Consider the following 25,992-nt stretch of genomic DNA (forward strand, 5'->3'; position numbering starts at 1 on the left):
TGGCTGTGTGTGTTCTTGTGTGAATCACCCTGTTTACCCACGATTTACTGAAGAAAAGTGTCACTTGGGTAATTCTTGTAGAAGACATTCTGATATTAAAAGATGATCTGAAAAACATTCAGCTTAGACTGCCAGCCCAGTTCTGCTCAGAAAAGCATCTACTCCTGCCCAGCAGCATCAGTACTCAGTTTTTATTTGACCAGAATGATGCATGGAGTTTGGGAAAATGAACAAAAAGAGGGATGAACAGTCCATGAATGATCCATCATTAGATTTCTGTGTGTGTAACTTGGCTTATCAAAGACGGAAGAGATGGAGAAAAGACCAATACAGCACAGTAAATACAAATTCAGAAGGTGGTAATGCCAAAATACAGGGGTAAATTGCCCTGTACATGTAGTTAGAGCTAAAAGTGCTGGGTGTTCATTGAAGTTAGGAAAGGAAAAATCACAGGGGGAAATATCAGATGTAATTTTTCTGAAGATATCTGCTTGTTAAGAGATCAATGTGTTGTCCTGTAATGAAAAGCATGTATTATCCTCTTGCAGGGAAGCCACGTTACAACACACCATCCAGAGTCAACTCACAGGCATTAAGACTATTAATTTCTACCTTTCTCAGGTAGCATTTTGGGGTTCAAGCCCTTGAAACCAACAGATATTTGCTCCCCTTTATACAGAAACATCAGAATCACAACTTACTGATGTTCAGTATTTCAACATGAAACCCTTTCCTTTCTCTCCGTGGTTTGCCAGCTAGGTGATAAGATATGGTTTATTGCATGTTGTACTTTAGAAGTTACTATGTTGAGGATTTGGTGCCACTGGTGTAAAGACAGCACAGACTGATTTTTTCTTCAGTGAAAAGAATTTGTGTTTTTTTGTTTTTTTTATATTTTAACACTACAAATAATGGGACATATAACACAATACTGTGAAATATCATCACATATAGCCATGAATGACCACTTTAAATTGAGTCATAGCAAGAAATGTTTTGGTAGTTGTAAGACACACCAGACTACAGCGTTGTCACCAGTTCAGGATGATACACAAATGCTTAATGTCTTTTCAGTTAAGCAATAATAAGAATGGGATCAAGGCAGAAAGCCCCCTTTTCCTTTGTAAAGTCAGTAGTCACATAATGCTGCAGCTCTGACTCCTGTATTTCCATTTGAAAGCAACAAAGTTCCATTACTTTGCAGAAGTAATCAGTAAAAGAGCATATCCGTTACTTCATGCTGCTCAAAAGGTCTGTCCAGATGCTACAGCAAAGGGAAGAAAAAGTTAAAAATAATCAAAGAAAACTAAGTTGTTTTTTTTTCTACCAACAAAAAAAAGAGCGTTTATAAACTTAAAAGGCAGAAGTCTCCACAGAATTCAGTTTCCATGTATCATCAGTACCGTAAGGAGGGAGAAGAGAGCTGGGAGGAGAGATGGCTGTCTAAGCCACGGAATATTTCCTTGCCAAAAATAAATAAATAAAAAGCCATCTATTTATTTTAATACATCTCTACCCCCCCTTCCAAGCTCTGAAGAGGACTTAAGATACAAAACGTCGGTTCGCTGGGGTGTGCAACCCAACTTACTTTGGCTATTTCTTACTCAACTTCTTTTTTTTTCGGTATAGCTTAAACTCTCCACACTGGGTCATTCAAGTCTTGAGTCACCAGAAAAAAGAAGTTGCTGTTTAAAGTATGGCAGACAACCAAAAGTTCAGACAGCTGCAATGAAGGATTAGTTGTGGGTTTTTCTCACTGCCTTGCTACAAACTGCATCACAGCTCTATGTTCAAACATTATTAAATGGGAATGTTTTCTCTGGCACCAGCTACTTCTCCCCACAGTTTAAGTATTGATTTTTTTTTTTAACTGAAGTAGCTTTGGTTTACAGCTCACATTAGAACTTAAAAACATATTTCCATAGTAGCTGGCATATGCAGGCAACTGTTTATTCTCAGTACCAGCCATAATAAACACTTGTACTTTTATAATCCAACAAATCTTTGTCTAATCACAACTTCGTTTTCAGAGCCGTAAAATTTGCGTGCTATTTAAACCGTTCTTAAGGAAGACTCTTTAGAAAATGAAAGGTTTTCTCAGTCTGCCTTCACTGTCTGTACAGACCAATAATTAACAGTAAAGAACACGGTGAGATAGGATAGGTATACATATACTTTACAACAATATATTAATAAAAACCTTTGTAAAGCAGGCCAGGCTAATTGATTTTCAAAGGAATGGGTTGTTTTTTGAGAGACAAACCTTTAATGTGATCTAGTTCTTTTTCTGGTATGTGTGAAAAAAAATGGAAATCCTTGGTTGGATAAAATGGGTTTTTTGCTTGAATTGAGGACAGCATCTGACTAACTTTTAAGTTTATATTTTAGTATTCTGAAGTGGTGAAGCTCTGGAAAATAGGGCAGTTTGAATTCTCTTTTGGCACATGCATTGTCAACAGAATTAATGCAGTTCTGCTTGCAGAATCATTACTGCGAATGAAAGAGCCCAGCACAGTATTTGAATTCCACAGGAATTAGTCAAAATTGAACATCCTAAGGGTATTTTGTTATTTGACACTGGCTTATTGGATATGGAAGCCACCAAGACACAGCAGGTATGGAATCCGTGATGCTGTCTTCTGGGAACACAACTGAGCTAGACTTGGGTAACATCAACACTAATAGTTTTCATTTTAATACTGATATTTATGATGATGAACTAGTAAGAATCTGGTAGGATATGCAGGATTAGTATCAGTAAAATCAGGTCTTAATTTGAAAAATATTATATACTAGCACAGTCCGTCGGATACATGGGCTTTCAATATGTGATTTTCTTTCCTTGCCCAAGCTTTTTTTTTTCTCCACAAAAATTGTCCTGAAAGCCAGCAAGCTAGTTCATTGCATAACCAAGTATCTTCTTCACAGCACCAACATGTGTGACTTGAATGAATTTCAAACTTTCAAGATTTTCCCCATAATGCAGGAACCCACTCAGCAGAAGATACAGGACCGTGAATAGGCCCTTGTGCCGGCTAGCAGCCAGCAGCTACACTTGATCCACCAGTCACCTATAACTGCTGTCTGAATTACATGACCACATGCTCGATACATGGCAAAATTACTCTGGACTTGATTGTAGGCAGCAAAGGAGAATCAGAGGCCAAAAGCAGCTATAGAAACAGCTAACTTTGTTATCACAAACGTGAGAAATGATCAAAAAGAGTAAGGCTACTGCTCCACAGTGAGCAATACTACCAGTGAAGCTGATATGAGTTTCATCTCCAGGGTCACCAGACGCATGGTACCAGTGCTGCATCCAGTCACAAAAACACAGTGGCTTCAACAGAATGATGGCTTTATTGTTATATTGGAGAGCTTGTCAAAATAAGAAAAGGTGATGGAACTTAAATATCCTTCCCAGTTATGCAGAAGCTGCTAACATTGGAGGCAGGCAATTCACAACTGCAAGAATTTGGGGTGGTAGAAGGGAGGAAAGAACCATTTTCCCACAGCTTCACAAGAAGAGCTGGCAGGATCAGAGAAGTGGAGGAAAAGACACTATATTTTGCAGTCACATGTAAACGCTGGCATTTAACAATAGCAGCAGCAAAAGAAAAATCAGTTGAAAGAACCTGAGAATGCTGAAAAAAACCACAATAAATACTGAATAACTGGAAGAGGAGCTATTTCTCATTAGAAAAGAACAAGAGTTTGAGAACTACTTGCACTTATTAAGACTGAACTGGCTTGGGACCATATGGAGTGGAAAATAAGAAAGCCAGAAAAAATCCACAGACACTCAAACAATGCAAAAAAGTGCCATTTTAGAAGGCTGCTAGAATATTACTTGCCTCCTCAAGTTAAACAGAATGGTAAAGCATATCAGACTTAACATAGGCTTAAGAAAAATAAATCATCACCTAATGGACATTCTAGTAAATCATGATATTCCCACCTGAGAATGCTCAATGGCAAGGGATTTCAGCTGGAAGCTTGAGAGCTGAGGAAATGAATGAACATGAAAAGAGATCATCTAAGGAAGCCCTAAATACAGAATCACAAGCTTACAAGAAAACTGATAACACCTGAGGGACTTGCAATGGTTAAATAATGGTTTGACAAAAAGGAAAAGCTAGGGCTCATAGGCAATAAATGTATCCCCAGTGTAAACTATTGCAGGCAAGTGAATCACTGAACAGGTTAACTCTAGTGCTCAGTGTTTTACTGTTAGAACAAAAATATTACAATAACTTACCACGTGTGATGCATATATATATATATTTAATATTAAACTCTATTACTGCCAGTCTTGGAGAGGGGAAAGGAGTCGTTTAACTGGAACTGCACCGCAAAGCAAAGGAATCTTGTAACTGTCCTGTTGTCTCAGACCTACTGTTGTATATTCTCCTTGCTTCATTAAGAAGAAAAATCAGTTTAGAAGCTTTCTGAAAACATGCTATTTCCATACAAGGTACACAGTCATGGAAGACCTCAGACCATCAGGCCTGGTAATGTGAAATACAGGTACTCCTCCTGAAAGTCTTTAGAGTATGTTGGTATTGCACTGTTGACAGAATGCAAGTCAGTGCACTACAAGTACTACAGTAGAACACCAAGGTACCCTAAAGACTTTCAAGACTACAGAAACAAAGAGTCAGAGCAGAGCTACTAAGTCAGTTTGGTAAATAAGAAAAAAATGGGGAAGGTGCCAACCAGAATGACCTTAAACATTCCCCAGAGGTGGGCTTGTACTAACTGCAAGTTCAACAAGGCCAAGTTGCATTGAGTGCAGGGCCCTGCAGCTGGTTTGGGGTATTCCCACACAAATACTGGCTTGGAGAACGGCCTGAGAGCAGCTCTGAGGACTTGGAGGTGTTGGTTGATGAGCTCAACGTGAGCTGGCAGTGTGCACATGCAGCCCAGAAAGCCAACTATATCCTGGGCTGGATGAAAAGTAGTGCAACTTGGCAGGGTGAGGGAGAAGATTGTCTCCCTCTGCTTTGCACTTGTGAGGCCCCTCCTGCACTACTGCATCCAGCTCTGGGTCCCCAGCACAACTATGTGGAACTGTTGCAGCAGGTTCAGAGGAGGCCAAAATGATGATCACAGGGCACACAAATGCAATGGAGACAGACTGAGAGTTGGGTTATCCAGACTGGAGAAGTGAAGGCCTTGCGGAGACCTTACTGCAGTCTTCCAATAAGTAAATGGGGCATACAAGAATCCTGGAGAGGGACTTTCTGCAAGATCATGTAGTGATAAAACAAGGAATAATGGTTTTAAACTAAAGGAAGGTAGATTCAGATTATTTTCAAAGACAAATCTTAAAAGGTATGGGGGGGTATGAGGGTAGTTTTAGACATTAGGAAGAAATTTTTTACTCGGCAGGTGGTGAGACACTGGCACAGGTTGCCCCAAGTTGTTGATGCCCCTTCTCTGGAGGTGTTCAAGGCCACACTGGTTGGGGCTTTGGGCAGCTTGATCTAGTGGGATGTTTCCCCAGCCATGACAGGGAGAATGAAATTAGATGGTCTTTATAATCCCTTCCAATCCAAAGCATTCTATGATTCAATTACTGCTATAACAAGCTAGAGGACACCTTAACCTGATTTTCCTTCTTGCACTCTGTAGCTGCTCAGCAGAGCAGACACTATGCTTACACACCATATGTAAGCTACAGAAGCAACAAATCAGCAAGATGGTTCATGCTTACCTTTTCAAAAACATAAAGCAGATGCTCTTTTTGCAATTCGTGTCCATTCAACTGAATTTGGGTTCAGCCACAAAGGCAATGAATGTACACCTCCTCTTGATGTAAAGCAGATTGAAACAACTTGTAGGACTCGTTATTTTAAAAATATAAGGGGAAGGTAAAAGATAAAATCCTGGTTCCTTTGAGGCCAGTGGGATTTCTGCTCAAGTACTCTTGCGCACTAACTCACTAATCATCTTCAACACATCTCTGGGGCCTAAACATACTTCTGCAGGGTACTATGTCATGTATGAGAATGTCAGGATTACACCTAAAATTGACTCAGTCTCCACTTGTACTTACTTATGAATAAAAACTAGTCCCAGCATAATAAACAAAAACCCATGCAAACTTTCTTCCTCAAAAGAAAATACTAAATACATAACTTATAATTACCTTACACAAGATCCACAGGAATAAGGTCCCACCTTACACAGGAACCACAATTTTTTTTCAACACAATGAGTAAAAACTGCTAGGAATTATTTATTCAATTCTAAGTGGCCTTACTTTCACACGGAATGTCATTTAGTTTTTAGAGAGATCAAAAGTGTTTATAGAATTCTTAAAGCAATGTTTAGAAGCTCACCAGTTGTGCTTCGTTAATCCTTTCAAGCTATTTAAAGCCCTTGTATGTTACCTTAATGTCTTTCAGATGCACCGGGATTCAGTATCACTTTATTAATCATCACAGTCATATATAAATAATACAATTACATAGCTTAGGAAGCGTAGAACTGTTATATCATCCCTGGTTCACAATCTGACAGAAGTTCTTCCAAATTTATCTGCACTGTTAAAACATATGGCACACCACTGAAACAAGAAATCTTAGTGTCAATCCAGAAAACAAGAATTGTCAGTTTTTGTCATGTTTGTGTAAAGAAAAGAAAGCACAGGAGGAAAACCCATAAGCACCAATTCTGTAAAGGCACAGTGAAAACCCATGCTCATGAAAGAGTCAGTGCATCACAGAGGTGATCTTTCAGAGGTGGTTCCTGTGATATGTTCTGGAGCTTAAAGAACAGTTTTGAGGTATATCTATCTGGAACTACGAGTGACCAAAAATAATAATAAGGCACAATGGTGAGTGTTCACTTTTATAGTGTACTTCGTGGTGATCTCACTCATCAGGATTCATTCTTTTCTTCCACTTCTAACAACTCATCAAGGAATTCCACAACTTCACCCTAGAAAAAATTAAAATTAAGAAATAGTTTAACTGTGTACTCCAGTACTTACAACTTCCAACCTGCCAGTACACTGTACCAACACAACACAACAACATAACAATCAAACTTACTTTCTTTAAACTGCTCTTGGCATAGTCATATACCACACATTTGTCTTCCTGCAGCCAGGCCTTCGGGATGATACTGTTCCCTCAGCTGGAATTTACTGCCTTGCCAACCAGAGTTGTGTTGAAAGAAAGTCACCCTTGTTTGGATGCTCACTTTCATAGCTCCTTCACCCCTCAAATCTAAGTCTTTGCCAACTCTACCAGGTTTCTGGTTAATGAAGGCTGCAAACAGTGACTTGGAACCTTAATTAAATTTTAAGCACATTTTTATCTTGGAAGGTATTCATTAGGAGGACAACACCTTCCAGATATATGCAGTTTCAGACTCAAAAGTTCACTGCTCTGTTTTATGATCAGGAAAAAGCATTCTGTCTGAAGACAGTGAAAATAACAGGAAGAACTAGAGTTTTGATGAACAATTGTATTATGGACACGGTGATTAAAAATACTAACATCACATTTTTGAGACGTGTGATTAGTGAGGAGAGAAACAATAAGAACCAAGCAAACAAACAACAACAACAAAAAGAAGTGAGACGAAAGCCAGCTTAAGTAACTGCTGCTTTTGTTCCCCATTTCGCAGTTCCATCTTAAAAGACTGTTCTTAAAAGGCTGTTGAGTTTTTCCAGCTGTGGTTTTAGAAAGTCCTGAAGGATGGCAATTTATTTTGCTTTGAATTTATTCAAAACATCTAAATTTCCAGTTCAAAAAAAACACGAGAAAAAAATGCCAGAACTTTCATATTCTCTGCTTGTCTTCCTGATTGCAGGAAGTCTAGCAACTGAAAAACAGGAATTCAACATTTCTGCACGTTTTCTTTTGTTAGAAGTATTTTGATTGCCTAAGGAGCCCAATCACATGAGGAACTTAACACCACTTCACAAATGCATAAGAAGAAAATAGCCACATAGTCCAATAGTCACTAAGTAAGCCTTTTAAACAAAGGTCCAGAAGAATTACAGACAGGTTTTCTTGCACAGCTTCTAAAATAGTGGGCATAAACATTTAGGTGCCTCTTGAAGGACTACAGAGATGCAGGCCCTATTAACTATAAACTTTGTTACATAATGAGGAATGTGGGTATCTCCTACAAAGGCTCTCAAAACTAATTCAGACCAATACTCTTACACCTCAGGGTCATCATTTAATGAAAGAAAAACAGATACTATAAATGAATTCTCTTTTTAGACTGCCTGCAAAGACAAATCTCAAAAAGCCTGAGAGATGGGGTGAAGGGCGTAAACATTTGACTGTATGACCTAGAATAAAATACGAGGAAGACACTGAGATTTCAATACTGTGACTTTAGTAACTCAGACACATGGGAGCTTAATTTGAGATACTGTCACACTCATCAGTAAGGTGGGATATTCCAGAAAACACAGGATGCCTGGATGTTGATTATTTTTAAGAAGCCGAATCATTATCATCATAGTTAAAGTCAAAAGGTGTAGTTGAAATATTTTTGCCTGCACTTCACAGTAAGAATGTAAAACATCCAGTCACTGACCATACTGTATTTGGCATCCTGGTGAAAAGTTATAATACTACATCAGAAGAGTTTATCACATTGTCACAGTAACAGCTGTAACCAGATTCATCACTGTTTTTGCTCTATCAGCACTCCCTTGACACTGCATCAAGCATTTTGCATGCCTGATGTCAGCAAATACTTCCTAGAAGTTAATTCCAGGAGAAAAGGTCAATGGTATAGTGGGTTCCATCAGAAGAGAGGTGATGGTCTCCTTCTATTCTGCCCTTGTGAGGCCCCATCCAGAGTACTGTGTCCAGGTGTGGGGCCCCCTACACAGAAGTATGTGGAGCTTTAGGAGAGGGTCCAGAGAAGGACCATGAATATGATCCAAGAGCTGGTGCACCTTTCCTTTGAAGACAGAATGAAGGAACTGGGCTTGTTCAGCCTGGATGAGAGAAGATTGTGGGGAGACCTCATTGCAATATTTAAAGGAAGATTATAAACATGAGGGAAATCAACTTTTTACGAGGGTGGATAGTGATAGGACAAAGGGGAATGGTGTTAAACTAAAGGAAGGGAGATCTAGATTAGATGTCAGGGGGAAGTTCTTTACTGAGAGAACAGTGAGGTGCTGGAACAGGTTGCCCAGAGAGACTGTGGATATTCCTCACTGAAGGTGTTTAATGCCAGGCCAGAGGGGGATCTGGGTTGGCAGCACTGCCTGTGGCAGAGGGGCTGGAACTTGATAGTCCTTGAGATCCCTTCCAACACAAACCGTTCTATGATTCTATGACTCTAAGAAAAGCCTCCAGCCTACTTGTATCTGATAACTTCATGTGAACTTTCAGACCTGGAATCGGAAGACAATTCTTTGGTATGATTTAAGCATTCAGTGTGACAGACTTTTTCTTGTTACCTACCTAAATAAGAATCACAACAAATTCTACATGTGAAGATGGATGCAAAACTGTAATTCTTCCTGCTGACAGCTACTACAGGGAACACCAGCCACCCAGGTCTAATGCAGGTTATGTAAACATGCTGCTCAGACAGTGTTGATGTAAATCAAGGTTCTGCCCACAGTGTAATGTAGCTGTCTGGCTAATATCTAATAGGTCAATATGTAAATACTGATTAAGCCTGGGGAAGGGCCAATTTTTCTGCGTACAAGTACTTAGCTGATCATTAGGCAGCTGACCATTGGAGAGTACACATACAGACTGCTTGGTCCATTCCTGAGAAGCATGCCTTAATTGCAAGTTGCCCTGCAAGTGGTTTGATCTGATGACCAAAAGCCAGCCTGCAACTCTGTCAGCACTCCATGAGCTACCAACCTGTATGACAAACCTCCTTCCTTTCTCCATCCAGGGTCTATCAGCAAAGTGGGAATGACAAGAGGAATGCATGGAAAAAGATGGACAGGTATAGCTTAAAATATGGGAGGATATTGAGTAGCAGCAGGGGAATGCTACCAGACAGGTGTGAGTGGTAGGAAGAATCACAGAAGATGATCAACTGGAGCCTCCAGTTAGCTGTTAGATAAGCAGATTGAGTACACTTGGCTTAGAGTAACAACTAGACAGAGACTTAAACAGAAAGAACAAATTTTGCACTACAGTAATTCAAGGTCTTACAGCGGGTAAATGAATAGGTGGATAATAATAAATAATGATTTTAAAATAGAATTATTGGTTAATGCTATATAAGCTAACCCAGGCTATCAAGGCTGCTACACAAGCTATTCTAAGAAAAGCTAGAGCATTTGAAAAAGTAAGCCCTAAAAAGGAGGAAAAATGCAGAACTCTTCACTTACTACCACAAGTTGAGTGTCCAAGACCAAGGCATGTATTTGGACCAGGGATTGTTACTGACCCTATCTTAGGCAATATTAAGTGTTGCACTCACATACAAAAAACCTTTTAGAAGAAACATCTGCATTTTGGAGATTACTTTCCAGCTATTAAAATAAACAGCAAAGACGAAAAGCTCCCAATACATGGCTCAGTTATAGTCCAATTGAGACTGGTGGTCAAGCACCAACTTTTCTTTTGCCAGCTGCATTTAAAAATAGAAGCAACCAGTTGTTGTACCAGTGTCTGTACTGCTCACTGACAGGCCCAGATGCTTTGCTTTTGGTTGCTAAGACTAAGTAAGCCTTACTTTCTGCATAGCAAATATTAATCATTCATAGGTCCTTGCCTCTAACTACAGTCTGTTCTGTCCTTTCTCAGTGTGGACTGGAAAAGTTCTGGGAAAAACAGCTTTCATATGACAATGCACACTTTCCACGCAGATTAGCTGATGGCATTTTGTACAGGGATTCTATATGCAGTACAGTGCAATAGCCTGTCACTCAGGGAAGTAACAGAATATTAGCTTAATAATTTCCTAGAATGAATTAAGATGTATAGAAAAATACTGTTGTGGACATAAACTCATGCCTGACTGAGATCAGTGAATGAGTAAGGAAAAGACTGTATTCTCACTAATCTAAGAAACTGAGACTTAAGAGATTGCATAGAGAAAGAAGAGCTGACCAGATCTTTGTTTCCTTATTATCTATCCCACAAAATGTAGGTGGCTATGTTTTGGTAGGGGGAAAGTTTCAGATGTGGCCTCTATGACAAGAGGCCAGAGGCTGCTCTGGAAGTCCTAAGGTATCCTAAATCTCCCTACCTAATTTGAGTAATTAGTGAGAACGGCAACACAGTTAGATTCACAAAAAAAACAGATTTTGTCCATTTTTCTCAAGTCTTCAAGGACTAGTAAACATTTTGCATGGGATAAGACAAAGGTTTGATATGCTTGACTGTGGAAGATGTGCTTTGCAAGCCTGAGCATGTGTCAATAAGGGGTCCAGCCACAGTGCCCAAAAGGTTTATTCAGACTTCAATCAAGAAGAAGTTCCTTGATCTAACGTTCAGTTAAAATATGAGAGTTCAGTGTAACCACCTTCCAGGTTCTCTATGAGCACTGAAGGCCAGAGTTGACATTCCTTGCATTCTAGCAGGAAAAAAAACCTCCTCAATTATTTGCGCAGAAAAATAATTTGGCTCTTCACTTGTTTATATTTCAGATGCTCAGTCAACAGTGTGACCCACTGTCATCTGCTTTTAGTGATTCTTTTTTTTAATTTTAAAAGAGCTTAGTTATTCCCTATCCGGAATACCTGCTTTATTCAAATATTTTTCCATTTCGTTTTTTTTATTGCATATTCTGAACATAAATTGTTCTCTCTCCATATACTGTAGGAGACTGTAGTACGCTGCAGTGATTACAATATTTTACAGTAACCTAATAAATATGCTTTCCTCTTAACATTTTTGTAATGCCTATAAAACATGAGTCAATTCAATTTCAAAGCAACGACAAAACACTGCTCCCCCTGCACTGAAAACAGAAGTTGTCTAGTGGCTCTGTTTCTAAACTCTGCTTATGCTGTTTTTGCCACTTTCTGATGTACACGAGGCCTTAAGCAAATTGGTGCAGGTAAAAATTCTTTTTAACTTCTTATCTAATCCCAACACTTAAGCCCTACTATGCTTCCCACTGTAGGTGGCTTAAACGGAAGGAGAAACAACTTAGACTACACTGTAAGTTCAATGGTAAAATAGCAAGAGGGAAAAGATACTCCTGAAGAGAGACAGATATATAGGCAGGATCTCCAGTAAAGAACAATGATGAAAAATAGCCTTTTTCTTTTCCTTGAAAAAGCTGGTATTGTACAACAATGTCAGTTAACTACAGCTTCTCTCTAAAACAGCCGCCATCAGCTTTTATCAGTGTTGTAGCTGTGTAGTTCTGAGGTCAGGGCAGGGTTTATATGTCCACATTTACAACATGCTGTTATGAACACACTGTATAAATCATTTGAAAGTATGTAAAATGTGAGTTCATAAAGCCAAAAATATATTGTTAGTGATTTCTGAACAGAAAAACAGGCTGAATTCAGATCACAATTTGCAACCAGTAGTCTACTGGGCTCTCCTGCCTTGATGATATTCCGTATCTTTCCACCACTCATTAGTTCAACAATAAATCTCCTTTGCATCATACCTAGGCATGGGGCAACTAAGTCTCAGATGTTGTACAAATGGAAGGGGACACGATTGACGAATGAAGAGCAGCATGGCAAAAAGAAAGACAAAAAACAACTAATGGACCAAGGCTGCCAACAGTTTTTCACCTATTGATTAAGTACTGAAAGAAAAATGACACTATTGGATCATCTCAGCCAAATATTTGTGGTTCCCATGTAATTTTGAATAGCTAAGAAGCAAACCCTGAAAAAAAAAAGAGTCCTCAAGAACACTGAATTTATGCACCAGAAACTTGTCTCCTGTAATTAGTGTAGTGTTGAAGTTACATTTGCACTAGCTGAATATCTGGCTCTTAATAGCATTTAATTTTGTTATTTAAATCTGTGCAGTACTGGGAGTTAAAACTATTAGAGCGTTTATGTGCTACACAGCTGAAAAGAAATCAAGAAGCTTCATTATCCATGGGCAACTAAGATGACAAGGCTGTGTAATGCTCTGTTAGCTACACTGTGGAAAAGTCTTTAAGGATACTTAATAATTGCTTTTAAGAAAAAGTTATTTGTAGCAAGTTGGTGCTAATATTCTCTGTCACCTCTACCGTGTTAAATGTTTGAACTAAAGTTTTTCATTTCCTCGCGGAAAAACGTTAATAAAGTAACATGAACAGGACAGTATTTCTTGTACCATATGCAAAAATCATTACTATGTGTTCTAGCCTCTGCCATTACTGCAATGTATTATTGGAAGAAGCCACAAGTTCTCTCTTGCTTTGCTAATGGGATTTTAAAAGGCCCATGGATGATTTGGAATATAGGAAAACTGTAAAGTTTGAAAAAAGTAAGATTCTCCTTTTGAGAATAAGGACATACATGAAGAGATTCTTCAGTTTCACTCAAAGAAAGAGAAGGGTTTTTTTTCCCCCCCTTAGATGATTTTTATATGTTCGTTGGCTCACCAGCAACACAGAGCCCACAGAAAGCAAAGATGGAGCACAAAAACTCACAAAAGGCATGGTCTGTGGATCAAGTGGCTTAAATGAACTGTGTGTACTAGAAAGAGAGGTTGCCTCCCTCCTTAACAATGTTTAATAAAGCTTTTACTGTAACATTTTATCTGAGTTTTTCATCAGTTTTCCGCATTCCCATCAAATAAACTTTTCTAACTGTGCCAGGAGAAATATTAAAAACTATTCCATTTATAATACCATGTCCTGCACATACAGCAAAAACTACAAGGCAGCGATTTTATCTCTGTGCTATTCCTGCTCTGTCTGGACTCCCTGGAAGACTCTTGCAGCCAAGAAGAAGCTCTGGTAGCCAGGGATTTATGAGTTCACTACCAAAATCCAGAGCCAAGCCAGAGGCATGGACAGCCTCCATCTCTCCATCTCTCCTAGGTTCTTCAGTCCTATTAAGGGAAAGCACAGAAGACCTTATAGCTTTTCTCCAGGAAATGAGAACGATAATTTTTCTAATATGAAGAGTGTGAGGTAGGGATGTAGGTGGCATGGCCAGGCCTGGTAATTTTGGTTGTTTAATCCAAATATAGCCCATATAATGTCACTTTCTTGTCAATTAAACTTCTGTGGAAGTGTCATTTCCACTCTTCAGCCCTTCTGTAGACTGCAAGGTCATTTATCACTGCACCCGTGAAATGGGCTACAGGAACTAATGCCAACTAATGAATGTTGTGGGTTTTTTTTCCCCTGTATTAAATGCTTGAGATTGAAGACTGTGTTTATAATTCCTTCTTCTAACAACATATAGGGAAAGTCTTCAAAATAGACTGCATTCCTCCTTCCTTAATTACTCAGCCCTTTGTTTTGGAGCAGCAGATGTGAAAGAAGGAAAAAATTACAAATGAAGTTTATGTCTAACATAAGACAACATAATGGACAAAGCAGAGTGTTTGCCCAAATCAAAAAGGGAATATATAAAAGCACACAAGAACTTACATACCCTGACTGGAAACTCATATAGACTAATTCTCATCTAAGCTTAACCTTATAATGAGAATATTAAACTGTCCTTCAGAGACATTTGTTACAATGGAAAGATTTAGCAGTCTTCCTATTGTCTAGTAACCTTGTAATGGAATTCTATGTAGAGAGTTGTTTTCAGGTCACCAGCATACTGAAGGCAACACAGACATATTATTACTTCTCCCCTATGAAATATTATCTCTACCTATGTGCTAGATAAAATAAAAAGTGAAAAAGTGATAAAAATTTTATAACATAAACCATTTATTTTCTTTTTGGCTATAACTAAAAAACACAGCAGCACTGTTCACCTCAAGTATACTGCCCCATGCCATGACTGCATACTGTGCTTTGACAATGCCAGCAATGAAGTATTTCATCATTTGAAGACTTTTTAAAATCTTTAATATGAAAAGTACTGAAAACAAAATGAAATGCAACTCAAACCCTCATAACATACCTGAACTGTGGGAGACAAAGAAATGATCTTTCAACAGTTCAACTACTTTTCCCACACAAGAAAACCACTTTCCGAATTTCAAGCCTAATATTAGTCATTATATGTTACTTGGCTATGAATTCCAACCATTACAGATGTAAGACTGGGCGACTAAAATATTACTGTGCAGAAGAAAGCAAGTGGTAACAGGACTTCCTCTTGATAAAATTACAGTTTAGGTAGGGACTCCTGGACAAAATTAAGAGGGTTTTAAAATGTAACTTAAACAATGCTTCAGAAAGAAAAGGAAAAATATTTGGTTTAAATATATATACAACTTCTCTGCCCCCTGGTGTTACAGCTTACAAAATTAATTTTCTTTTGGGGGCTGGGTGCATTATACCTACCCCTGTTTTAAAACGTGATGTGAGTGCTTTATCACTCTTTGGGCTTGTTTCCTGTATTCATTTACAAAAGCAAAATTTAAGATGAAGTGGTCATAGTCATCAGAACATTTCTCCACAGTACAGAAATCCTGGGTTTCTAATTACTTTTCATTTTCATGTGTGTTTTTCAGGTTTGGTTTTTTCAAACCGTGATTTTCTACCTAGAAAACTCACCTCATCATCATCCATTAGATGTTCCTTTGCAAATTCATACATTTCCAGCTGGAGCGTGGTTATGTTGTGATATCGAACTGCATCCTATAGAAAATAAAAATTTAAATTGCTATGCTACTTGAGGGTGGTAAGACAGAGGAATGTCATCACATGTCACCCAAAACTATTCAAGTGAAGCTAGACCCGCATTTAGCAGAATGTAGGTCTCAGAGGGTTTAAAATGTTTGAGAAAGGAAACAGCAGAACAGCATACAGCATATCCAATGTCTTCTGTGGATCCTACTAAGCGTAAGCTCCATCAGCGTGAGAAGAACAAAGCACTCTCCTATTTCTCATGTTTCAAAGCATTGGCGAGTCTGAGGATAAGGAATGAGACTGCCAGAGCCAAGCAGAAAGCAGCCTGTGCCTGCATTCCAGTGGGCTTTGGATATGAGAAAGCTTCCATCTCTCCATGTGCTGGCATAAGGCGGCAGGCAGTTCTGGGAAAAAGAGACACTGAGGTATTTTGAATTGTAATGACTCACCAACACAGCCTGTCTGGGAGTGAGAAATTCTGTATGGTCATCTACCTACCTGTCCCTCAGTTCCCTGTGTGTTTGCCTGGACAGCACAGGGTAGCTGTCACTCTCAGAACTGTGAATGCTGCCAGAAATATACTTTGACTATTCCATTTAATTCTTTTCAGGGAGGAAAACAGGAGACTTCCCCTTCCATGGGGACATCTAAAGCTTAGAGTTAAATGCTGCTGTTGCTCTGGTACCACTTTGTGAAAATAAACCAGAGACATGGTTTTCATAGCAAGTGATTGGGACAGAAAGCAACTTCTTTTCATAGCAAGACAGATCAAAGTACAAGAAAATACAGCTGTATACATTTGATATTTAATATTTAAAAATTAAATTATCTGTAGCCCCAACTCCTGAGAAGTTATCAATGAAACATTCACAGTGAATGTGTAGGGCCCTTGTTCTGTCCTTTCTGCACATGGATGCCAAATCTGTTTGTGGTCTGTAGTTTTAAACTGCTTCTACCCCTCACTCCCACCAACGTCAAATATTGTCTCCAGTATGGTTACAAAGCACAATTTTGTTCCCAACAACAGCAGCAGAAGAATGGTCTCTTTCCTGTGTGAACTCAGACTCACAGCTGCTGCCTGAAAGAAGCAAATGCATCTTCTCTGTATTCTGCCTCTGCAGGCCTTGAGGACAGCCTTGGCTTCCAGCATGCGAATAAGGTGTGTTGCACAGAACCTGACAGCTGCTCACAAACAAAAAATGCTTAACAGATGGAGTGGTATTTTTACTTAAGCTGGCTGGCCTGAGGGGAAGGAAAGCATTATCAAATTATTTCATTCATTATTACATTCATTATCCAATCATTATAAGTATGAACTGCTCTGCAGTGTTGCTATGGATAAAGCAAGTCACCTAAGCACTGCACAGATATACTGAGCTTAATGCCACATGAAGAACAGAGGGATGTGCCTTTGGGCCAGCACTGGTCTCAGTGACTGAGGTGTCTGAAGAAGCAACATAGGAAGGACAACTTGAACATCATCAGCCTGAGGGGTGCCTGATGTTGATTCAGCTAGGACAACTTAAATGACTCTTGCATGGGGAAGTCATGCCCTAAGAAAAGGGACTAAATTTGTGGAACATGACTAATTACTTGTACAGTGTATACCACTGATGCTTAAGGAGTCACACAGGTGCCATAAAGCAGCTAATTCACTGCATGACATGAATCCTGCTACCAAGAAAATCCGACTTGATCATCACATTTCAAGCTGCTGGTCTACAAGATGTCTTTAAATGTTAACAGAGAACCCTGGACATGGAAAATTAAAAACAGCACAGAAATCCATTTTTAGAGTTATTTTTCAAAGCCAGAGCAAAATCACTGGATGTTTGTATGGTGTTTAAATAATTCACTTACCGATCTGGGCTGAAAATCCTCTTCTTGAAGTCCCCATTTGTCTTTGTGATACTGATAATAGACCATGTTCTGCTTCATTACTTCATCTTTCTGGTCGAATAGAAGGTAACTAGCAGCACAAGAGGCTGCATTCTTCATGTCATTCACTAATTAATAAACACAGAAACAAATCCACACAGTGTCAATAAACAAAATACATTGTCACCTTTCCACCATCTGCATTAAATATACATTAAAAAAACAACGTTTCCAAGGAAGAATATGCTATTTTGATGTTATGAAACAGATAAGGTTGTGATTCAGAAATGGAGACTTACCTAACACAAACTTATGGCTACAAGAGTCAGGTCATGAACAAGAGCAATACAAGTTACTTGGCTTGCCTAAGAGCTACCTTCTTCTTTGCAGAGAAAATGGGGATAACTCACCATCAACACAGAAGATGACAGTTTTCCTATGACATCATTTTCTCATGGTGGTTTTCTAGGATAATTCTAACTAAGTGTCTCTCCAAGCTACAGAATCAGTGAAGCATCAACTCGCTGCTTGGGGATGCCTACTGTGGCTTTTGTTATAAAACAAAGAAAAAAATTAAAAGACCATCCACTTCATTTTACTTGATTTGATGATGAAGATGGAAGAGTCAAAATGTGCAGGCAAAAAACATACACAAAAGTCACTAATGGCTTAGCCGTATATGGCTCCCTATGCCTTTTCTTTGGTGCTGGAACCTGAAAGAGCAGCACTAAGGGTTAGCACTAAGGCAGTATAAGAACGCTATCATTTCTGTTTGTTCTGTGGCTCTCTCTTTCTTTAAAATGCACATAGCCTCATGTGATCTATTCTAATGGGACTATGAGAAACCACAAGGAAAAAGAGAACGGTATGAAATACTCTGCAGGTTTGTTTCTGGAAGAAATTCTGAATAATAAATTGAGAATTTAGTATTAATTCAGTAGGTACTGTCATGTTAAATGTGTTGCCTGAGGTCATAATCTTTCTTCTCTCTTAATGAATAAGTAAGAAATATAAGAATACAGTTCTTGTTATTAGTATACATTCAGCTGCTCAGCCATATGGGTCCAAAAGCTTGGTCACCTCTTTTTAATTTGTATATAGGTGTGTAGAATGCATCAGTGCCACTGCATGTGTTCTAGTGTATAGGAAGTGGCTGACACTATTCACCCTAAGATGTCATATTATGAGACACTTCATAAAGGCGTAAGAGCTGGTGTATTGCATATTTTATCATAAAATACATATGATGAACATATAATGTTTATATGAAATTCTGAAAAGTGCAAGTACATTGTGCTGGCAGCAGGTATTGTATAGAATGAGGGGTGGTGATGTGTCAGATCACCCTTGCTCTGTAACTGTCACAATTTTCCAGCACTTAAGTGGAGATCAGTTACAAGCAATAATATCTTAAAACAAAGGGGTTTGCCTGGGCAGAATTCAACCTCTATGTTTAGAAATTCACTTTGTCATGAACAATTTTATGAGACAGGGATCCATCATGTTCGTCTCCTGTGTCTACAGTTATATGCTGAGAGAAAGATATGGGGCATCTCAGATTTACAGCCCCTGCATGGGCAAAAATGCAGTTTCTGAAGGTCACTATTTATTTCCAGTGTGGAAAAACAAGGAATGGAAACTCTCCCACACCATCCCAATTTTATTTAAGTCCATTAAATCACTACTTACATTTATAATACGCAAATTGTAAGTAATGGTACATGGTGGCCACAAATTTCTCAACAACAAAGCCTCCTATAATGGGTGTCAGGTTACTTTCACACTGCACTTTGCATGCAAGGACTTCAATATAATGATCTAGAAGGAAGAAAACAGTAACACAGGATATAAGTAGAACACACTGTTATAACCCTTCCCAGTAGCTACCCATCAAAATTTGGCCGTATAATGTTTAAGTCCTGTGCATCTGGAGCTTGCTGCTTGGAATTACTGAAGTACATCTCCAGTGCTGGCACTCAGCCCCTCTGGTAAAATCAGTAGGATCAGGTTTTCGAGGATATTAAACCTACAGTTCCAAGGAACTGAGCAGTTAGGTTTCACTGACACCTACAGGCAGTCTGTAGTGGTAGGTTTTATACAAAACATGGACTACAGCGTTCATGTCCAAACTGTGTAACAAGCAATGGTATTTCTTTGTAATTTCATTGAATTATTGCATAATTGAGGTCTACCTTAGCACAGTGGTATCACAGAGAAAGGCATCAGGTAATTGCAAAATAAATCTCTAGGGATGGCTGCATTTTATGCCAGGTGTTTGGATGTCCTAAAAGACATGACGTGCTATCCTAATCTAAAAGACATGGATATACTGCACACTACAAAAAAACTTTAATCCAAAAAAGGTTTAAGATCATGTGCTTTCCCAGTCTGAAAAACTAGGTACAATGCGGTGGGACTAGAAGTGATTTTTTCTTCAAGAAAATATGTTCCAAGAAAGTCTTCCATAAAAGAATTCCAAGACTTTTCAGGACATGCACACAGTATTTGAAATGTACTGTCCACACCTGGGATGATATCATGTGGTACTTCTAGCTTTCTGTCTCACCACTACTGCTGGAACAGTCTTTTCCTTCCATGGAGGAAGATCAAGTGCTAGTCATAAATGAACACCGACAGAGTGAACGAGTTACAGACATCCTTTACAGTGGTTTGGGGATCCAAACCATGGGGGCTCTGGCTCATTGGGGAAGAACGCCGGTGTTTCCTGGTTTACTGTCTATTAATTTTCCTCCACTCCTTATCTACTGTTCTAGGCACTTGCCACCTTTGCTGAAGTAAGGCAAACACTCTTGATTTCCAAGTAAACGTAAGAACTCTGCTTCGATTCTCTGGCCACACTTGCTCATGTTACTACGCAGAAAAGTAAACCAGAATTCAAGCACTTTTCAGTGAATCTAATGAACTCATATTGGCCCAAACTAAACAGGGGGCACCATGAGCAATTCACATTGCAAACTAAGGAAGGAGGACTTAAGTAGCTGATCCTATAGATGAAACAGAATATACTTTCAGGACTTCTTTCTCGACTATTTCCTAAGTACTCACCAGCAATGGAAAGATAGAAGTCTTTAAAATCTTCAATCTCTCGGGAGCCTTCACAGGCTGCTATGCAGTCATCGTAGGCTTTGAAGAAATCAGGAAGAGCCAGTTCCATGTCTGAGATGGATGTTCTCCAGTTGTCACCATTGTATGCTCTCACAGCTCTGACAAAGAGATTCTGAAAAAGAGGCAGGAACGAACTATCAGTAAGTGACCTGTGGAAAGCTGTATGTAAATTCAAGTACAGTAAGTGATGTCTCAGCAATTCTAAATTACTAGGCAAGCTGCTACCCAGCTAGTATGAAACAGATGATGAACAGATTTTATCAGATATTTCGTACATAGTTGAGCACATTTGCTCCATTTCAGACAAACTGGAACACCTGCTGGAAAAATATAGTGTGGTTCCAAAGACCATATTTTGAGATAGAAATTTTCAGTGGAGTCTTAACACCGAAAAACAACTTTAAGCTGTACCTCTACAGCACTCACAGCGTTTGAATAACTCCATGTACTTGCTTTCTTCCATTAACTATCTGCACGTAGTAGCTTGCAAGTACACCACTCCACATCATTTGCTTTGACTTATGGAACAGTGAAAAGCAAATGATGTGAGAACTATTGAGGCATTAAAAAAGAGGAACAGAGATGTCTGAGGTAGATAATAAGATGGAAAGGAGAGGTAGGAGCTGAGAACGTGTAAGCAAATGAGATCTTCAAATCACACACAGTAACAGAATGGTTCCAAACCACTGTACTGGGAATAAACACACCTCGTAAGGCTTTGTCTCCAAGTCTTTAATGTGCTCCTCAGCATCAGGTATGCTCTTATAGTAGGCCATATTTCTTTGCATCATTTCATCATCTGGATGCTTCAGAAGAAAGGTGTGAGCTGCTGCAATAGCTTTTGGAAGGTTGTTAGCCTAAACATGGAAATGGGGGAGAGAAGGGAGAGGGAAATAAAGGTTAATTGGGAAAAAAATATCAGATTCCTGCATGATCTGTATTTCCAAGCTTACCACTACTATGACCACATTCTCAGCAGACATAATGCTACAGCAAAACTGATACAATACTTCTCAGTTTTACTCCTAGCTGCACCACTATGAACATTTCACTTCTATTATGAAATATTTCTATTATTTCATGTCTATTATTGTTGAAAATAGCATAAATGATTGTAAGTCAAAAAGAACACTTTTTGCCCTTCTCACTTCTCTGTTTATAAAGCTGACAAAGCATAAAATTATACTGTTACTCATGTGTAGGATTAATCACACAACAATTACTGATGCCAAGCTATGGATACTGAGCAGGAACCATCACTTACCCCCTCCCCATGGTGTTTATGTAGCCTATTTGCCTAGCAGCATGGAAAACAACGCTATGATAATATACTATCTGGGTGGTGTTACAGACTTAGACTAAATAGTAGGTACTTGTTCAATAACTGTTCTAATATACTACATGATTTTTGTACCAAATTTTACACTAAATTTAACCCCTGTATCAGAAGTATATCTTACTCATATACATATTTACATCTACATTTCTACCATTATTTTACGTGTATGTATATTTTATTATATATCTCATATATACCTATTTATATGGAGTACAACAGTAAAAGTTAAAGCCCTAAGTATTTGTGAAACGTTAAGCACTTCTCTCTTGTAAGCCAAGATCCAGATCAGTCCATCCAGCTCACTGATGCATAGGTGTGAGTTCCATTAAACATCTGAAATAGCTTATGGCAGCGTACATGTAAAACCATGAGCAAGAATCACAAGCATGTATGCACACACACTCATCCATTTGCATCCATAAAGGGCAGCCTTTCATTTCAGAGGAAACCTGAGAGTCTATCACACCGAAAGAAACACTTTGACCCTAAGATGAGCTCTCACTGCTGTGCTGCTCTAAGTGCCAATGCAATGGGATCACGCCAGCTGCATTTCCTGCCGTCCCTAAGCTATGTACTTCCAGCCAGCCCACACGCTGCTGAATGCAGAGGGAAAGCACTTTCGTCAAATGCCTGAGTTCTCCCATGCTTAATGCTTTAACCCTATTTGCCGGGAAGCTGGCAAATCCCTCAGTTTTGCTTGGTACGCAGTTTATTCTTGATTGTAACGTTCGTGCTAAAAAAAAGCGAGTGAGAAAAAAAGAAAGCTGTGTAGAAACACACTCCTATGTAAACTGAGTGGCTACGAGGCAGCTCCCTCCAGAGGAGCAAACAGCAGCACAGGAACATCTGCTCCCGGGATCATCTAAGACGTGGCAAAATTTCACTCCTGAACCCACCTGAATAAATACGTGGTCACTCTAAAAAAATCCACAGAGTGTTTCCTTATGCTTTCTTTTTGTATTATATGTGATATTATGGAGGAAGAAGGAAAAAAAGTGACACACTCCTTTGCTGAAAACCACCAGCCAGGATAAAGTCGTTTGCATGCAGCAGATTGTATTTTTAGAAGGCTTGTTCAGAGCTCTGCAAGTGAGGGTTGAAAGCTCAAAGCTGGAGTACAGTATAATAACAAAGATAATATAAACAACAGCACTGACCAGAGAAACACCAAACTACAGTTCACAAACCTACTGCAAATGGGCCTGGGAAGCAGCTTAAAGGCATATTCACATTCAAATCATTCACATATCAGAAACAATACGTAGGAATGATTTTTGCTCCAGAACCGTTCCTGATGTGGTACAATCATAGCCATCTTTGCATGTACCACAGGGGGAACAAATACAGAGAGACAATAAATAGAAACATCTGTGGTGATGTCATTTTTGGTATCTATATATGGCTGCGAGAGTTAGAAGTGCCTGTCATTGAAAAGAAATGTCTTATTCGGTACCTTCTACTCTCCACAAGAAGAAACGAAAACGTACTAAGGCAAGTTCTTCTGTACAGCCCTTGGGGTGGCTTTAAATACTCAGAACTACCCTGGTGTGATACACTGTGCGTGGATACGGCTGACTGGTGTTCTATGAGAATATGTTTCCCTGTTTTGGTTTATGTAACTCGTGAAAATAATTTTAAATTTCCATATGGAAAAGACATTCCTACAAATATGACATATTAACAGTTACTAAGATATGTATGTTTAAGCAGCAGTCGCAGAAGGAATGCACAAGCATACAGTCCTGGGTTACACCAGGACCAAATCCCTTAAAGAAACAACTACCCATACAAACAAAAGAGGTCAGCTTATTTTCTTTCCTCAAAGATACTGCATTTATTGGGCATGCAAGTGACTGCAAATCTGAGGGAATGGAATGATGACCCTGGTTTAGAGAACAAAAAATGAAGATGTGGAGTGGGAAAATTGTGCAAAAATCCTGGTCAGGAGGATGACAAGAAGCTACAGGAACAAGAACAAATATGGTGGAAGTGGAGTTCCCAGTCCTGAGTGGCCCAAGAGCAAAAGGCAAATATCATCCCAGGGCTGGCATCAGTACTACACTCCAGCAGCCAGTTCTGTAAAATCTACAGAATCATTAATGTTGGGAAAGACCTATACCATCATCTAGTTCAACCATCAGCCCATCACCACCATGACAGATAACCATGTCTCTCACTGACACATCCACACGGTTCTTCAACATCTCCAGGGATGGTGACTCCAACACCTCCCTGGGCAGCCTGTCCCAACACCTCAACACCACTTCCAGAAGAAATGTTTCCTAATATCCAACTTCAACCTCCCCTGCCATGACCTGACACCATTCCCTCCCATCCTACCACTGTTACTGACCCCCACCTCACCACAACATGCTTTCGGGTGGTTGTAGACACCAATAAAGTCTCCTCTGAGCCAACTCATCTTCAGACTGAACAATTCCAACTCCCTAAGATGCTTCTCATAAGACTTGTGCTCTTGACACTTCAGCAGTTTTGCTTTATGCCTTCCTGTGGATGTAACAATGCCAAAGCAGTGCAGGTACCATGCAAGCTGCATGCTGGGGGCTGCTGTGCTTGGAAGAATGAGACCAGCAGGCAGTGAGTGAGGAAGCTGGACATGCTGCAGGGGAAGAAGCAGAGATGAGTGCTTGCAATAGCACAGTGGAGACTGAAAGGGTCTGAGGTAGTTTTTAAACTAAGTCAGAAGAAAGTAATGCAGGTGGGAAGATGGGATGGCTGGGGGTAGGAACAGCATGGCACTGGGATAAGGAGGCAAGAGTCCAGTGGCCGCTTCTTGAGGAGAACTGGAAGCTAATGCAGGGCTGTGCTGGATGAGTTTTGAGTTAGGAGCCAGGCAGCGCTACGTGGGCAAGCGGGCTCGTGTGACAGCGGTGACACGAGGCAGGTGTGAAGGTGGAGAGGAGGCCGGGGAAGGGACAGGGTCTGGCCTCACCTTGAAGTAGGCGAACTGCAGGTACTTGTAGGGCTCGCGGCGCTGAAACTCCTCGAGCAGGTCGCGGCCGGGCTGGGCCTGGCGGAAGGCGGGCAGCCCCTGCTTGCAGCGCCTCAGGCACTGCGCCCTCCGCAGCACCCCGGCCAGCAGGCGCAGCTCGGCCAGCTCCCCATCGGCGGGCGGCGGGGCTGCGGGCGACCCGGCGGAGCTGCAGTTGTGGTGGCAGAAGGCCTCGCTGTCGCGCAGCAGGCGGTACAGCCTCATGCTCACCTCCAGGTAGCTGACGCTTTCGGGCCAGTTCTCCGTGCTGTACTGATCCAGGCCGTAGCGGTAGGCGGATTCCAGCGGCATCAGCTCGTCCCGCGGGAAGCTGCGGAAGCTGTACCGCTCGTATTGCGCGACAGCCGTGGCCAGAAGCGCCGCTAACAGCGCCCGCCACATCGCTGCGCCTCGGGCCCGGCCCGCAACACGTCGCCGCGCCGGGGAGAGACCGAGCGGGGAGACGGGGCGGGACGGGGCGGGGGGATGCGCGGCCGGGCGGGACCGCTTGTAGGAGGGAGGAACGGCGTCCGATCTGGGAAGCTAAGCGGGGTAAACCCGGTTAGAACATGGATGGGAAGCTCTTAGGAATGTTCAGGCTCTGCAGGCAGCTTGCCTGAAGACTTTTCTCAGAATCATTTAAGATGTTAGGGCAGTGGGGGCCTTCCTCATCCCCACAGGCACTGGGGCATGACCCTGGGCCTAATGGGGCTTGTGTGTGCTTGCAGGAGGTGTGAGCATGGGGAAAGTGACTACCACCATGCAGATGGAGTAGGTGCCAACTGCACAGAAGGAAAGGACTGGGGGTGTTAGTTGGCAGCCAGTTGAATGTGAAGCAGCAGTGTACACAGGAGGCCAGAAAGGCCAGTGGCATCCTGGATGGTATCAAAAGTAGTGTGAGCAGCGGGACCAGGAAGGTGATCGTCCCCCTATGCTCAGCCCTGGTGAGTGTTCAGTTTGGGACCCCTCACTA

The 25,992-nt window shown here is 40.4% G+C and overlaps 1 protein-coding gene across 3 annotated transcripts; it reads right to left on the reverse strand.

The window, feature by feature from the left end:
- Positions 1-6,413: 6,413 nt before the first annotated feature.
- Positions 6,414-25,458, reverse strand: CRTAP (cartilage associated protein). Of its 3 annotated transcripts, XM_015854161.3 has the most exons (7): positions 24,981-25,458; positions 21,396-21,545; positions 20,629-20,800; positions 19,252-19,380; positions 17,545-17,690; positions 15,610-15,693; positions 6,414-6,945 (listed from the first exon to the last, which is right to left on the reverse strand). In XM_015854161.3, exons 1-7 carry the CDS (start codon positions 25,419-25,421, stop codon positions 6,886-6,888), a joined length of 1,182 nt encoding a protein of 393 aa, XP_015709647.2. In that variant the 5' UTR covers positions 25,422-25,458; the 3' UTR covers positions 6,414-6,885. The 3 variants fall into 3 exon arrangements, with proteins under 3 accessions (XP_015709647.2, XP_085396606.1, XP_085396605.1); XM_085540480.1 differs by lacking the exon at positions 19,252-19,380; XM_085540479.1 differs by lacking the exon at positions 15,610-15,693.
- Between the last annotated feature and the right edge of the window lie 534 nt (positions 25,459-25,992).

The sequence above is a fragment of the Coturnix japonica genome, chromosome 2, assembly GCF_054131305.1.
Source record: "Coturnix japonica strain WE chromosome 2, WE-NBRP24, whole genome shotgun sequence".
Taxonomy (NCBI): Eukaryota; Metazoa; Chordata; class Aves; order Galliformes; family Phasianidae; genus Coturnix; species Coturnix japonica.